We start from the raw sequence: 2,191 nt of genomic DNA, 5'->3' as shown, positions 1-2,191 counted from the left end.
CACCCACCCGCCTCCCGGAGGGCAACCACAATGGTGATGCGGCCCTCAATGAAATTGAGTTTGACACCCCTGCCCTAAAATCTGTTAATTTTTACATTAATATTATGGTTTCTTCCAAAAAGTCTTTTAAAACTATTACTTCCGGGCTTCAATCTGCTGCGCTCCAGGATACATATTCTATGCTTCTACAGGGAGTCCTTGACTTACACTAGTTCATTTAGCGACCGTTCAAAGTTACAACGGCAATGAAAAAAAGTTGATTTATGTCCATTTTTCAGTTACGACCTTTGCAGCATCCCCATGGTCATGTGATCAAAACTCAGATGCTTGGCAACCGGCTCATACTTATGACCGTTGCTGTGTCCCAGGGTCACGTGATCCCCTTTTGCAGCCTTCCTTCTGACAAGCAAAGTCAATGGGGGAAGCCAGATTCATTCAATAACCACGTGACTAACTTATCAACTGCAGTGATTCACTCAGCAACTGTGGCAAAAAAGGTCGTAAAATGGGGCAAAACTCACTTAACAAATGTCTCACTTAACAACAGAAATTTTGGGCTCAATTGTAGTCGTAAGTCGAGGACTACCTGTATATATGAGAATATAAATTCCTAGAATCACAGAGCTACAAGGGACCTATCACAGAATAGCAACACTTGTAGTCTTCTAGTCCAACCCTCCCTGCCCAAAGCAGGAGTCCTTATATCAGTGGTTCTCAACCTTTTTAATGCCGTGACCCCAACCGGTCGTAAGTCGAGGACTAAACCGGTCATAAGTCGAGGACTAAACCGGTCGTAAGTCGAGGACTAAACCGGTCGTAAGTCAAGGACTACCCAACCGGTCGTAAGTCGAGGACTTTCCCTGCCCGGGAGCGCCGTGCATGCGTGGTTCCGCCCCCTGCGCCGGCCGAGGTGTAGCTGGAAAGCGGCAGAGACAGAGCAGGCCGACCACCAGCTGGCCCAGCCCAAGGGAGGTAAGGCACCCACCGGAAAAGGGGGAAAAAAATGGCGGACAAAAAAAATGGCGGACAGCCTTGCTTGGCGACCCCCATGAAATGGTCGATCGACCCCAAATGGGGTCCCGGCCCACAGGTTGAGAACCACTGCCTTATATGATTCCAGATAATTTCACATTAGATTTTAGATTTTCACACTCACATTTGACTTTCATATTCACTTCTTAAAATTAATTTTTATAAAAAAAATTATAAAATTTTTAACTTGGCAAGAAAATTTCGAAGGAGGCAATTTCAAACGGACAAACTCCAGGAGGCAAGATGTTCCAATTGGCAAGGAAACGTTTTCTCACACTAGACATGTGTTGAGGTTTTTCTCCTGTGTGGATTTTTCATGTGTATCTGAAGATCTGATTGTCAGATAAAAACCTTTCCCACATCCTAAGCCCTGATAAAGTTTCTCTCCAGTAAGAATTCACTGATGCTGAAAAAGAGTATTTTTTCAGGCAACCCATACATCACACTGCAAACATTTATGTTGCATCTTTCCTGTATGGATCAGAGTGATTTTTAAGGGATTGACAAAAAAATGCTCTCTCATTCTAAGAGTTTCAAATCTCCCCCCCCCACCCCTCTTTAGGAACTCTTTCATGACTTCTAAGGGTTGAATAACTATGAAAAACTGTTTCACCATCAGGGCTTGTTAGGCCTTTTCCCATGTGAGTTTTCTGATATCTCCCTTTTAAACAAAACATTTCTACACTTTAGGAGTCTTTATGGTTTCATTCTTTTATGGACCTTTTGATGACGTCCAAGGTGTTGTTTTTGGGAAAAGCATTTCCCACACTCCACACATTTGTACGGTTTCTCCCCTGTGTGGATTCTCTCATGAATCTGAAGCAGTGTTGCTGTGAGAAAACCTTTCCCACACTCCCCACATTTATAGGGCTTCTCTCCTGTGTGCCCCCTCTGGTGTCTCCGGAGTCTAGCAGAATCCACAAATCGCTTGTCGCATTCTGGGCATTGATAGGGCCTGTCTCCAGTGTGAAGTTTCTCATGTAGAATTAGGTGTGACCTTTGGGAGAAACATCTCCCACATTCTGAGCACATTTCATTTTTCTTTTTTTCTACACGCTCGTAAGGCTTCTTTCCTATGTGAATCTTCTTGTGTCTTTTAAGATATTCATCGCACAAAAAAGACTTCCCACACTCCGGACATTTATATGGTTTCTCTCCA

General features: G+C 43.8%; 1 protein-coding gene across 1 annotated transcript in view; it reads right to left on the bottom strand.

The window, feature by feature from the left end:
• The window catches only part of LOC107298870 (zinc finger protein 665), an 8,872-nt gene extending 6,694 nt beyond the window's left edge, over positions 1–2,178 (bottom strand). Inside the window, exon 1 of the mRNA XM_029286632.1 lies at positions 1,764–2,178. Within this exon, the coding sequence (XP_029142465.1) occupies positions 1,764–2,064 (301 nt within the window). The 5' untranslated portion in view covers positions 2,065–2,178. The remainder of the gene's footprint in view (positions 1–1,763) is intronic.
• Positions 2,179–2,191: the final 13 nt, after the last annotated feature.

This window comes from Protobothrops mucrosquamatus, unplaced genomic scaffold (assembly GCF_001527695.2).
Source record: "Protobothrops mucrosquamatus isolate PMUCROS unplaced genomic scaffold, P.Mucros_1.0 scaffold4345, whole genome shotgun sequence".
NCBI classification, from domain to species: domain Eukaryota; kingdom Metazoa; phylum Chordata; class Lepidosauria; order Squamata; family Viperidae; genus Protobothrops; species Protobothrops mucrosquamatus.
Note: the sequence above shows the minus strand (reverse complement) of the source record. Positions and strands in the feature narration are given on the sequence as shown.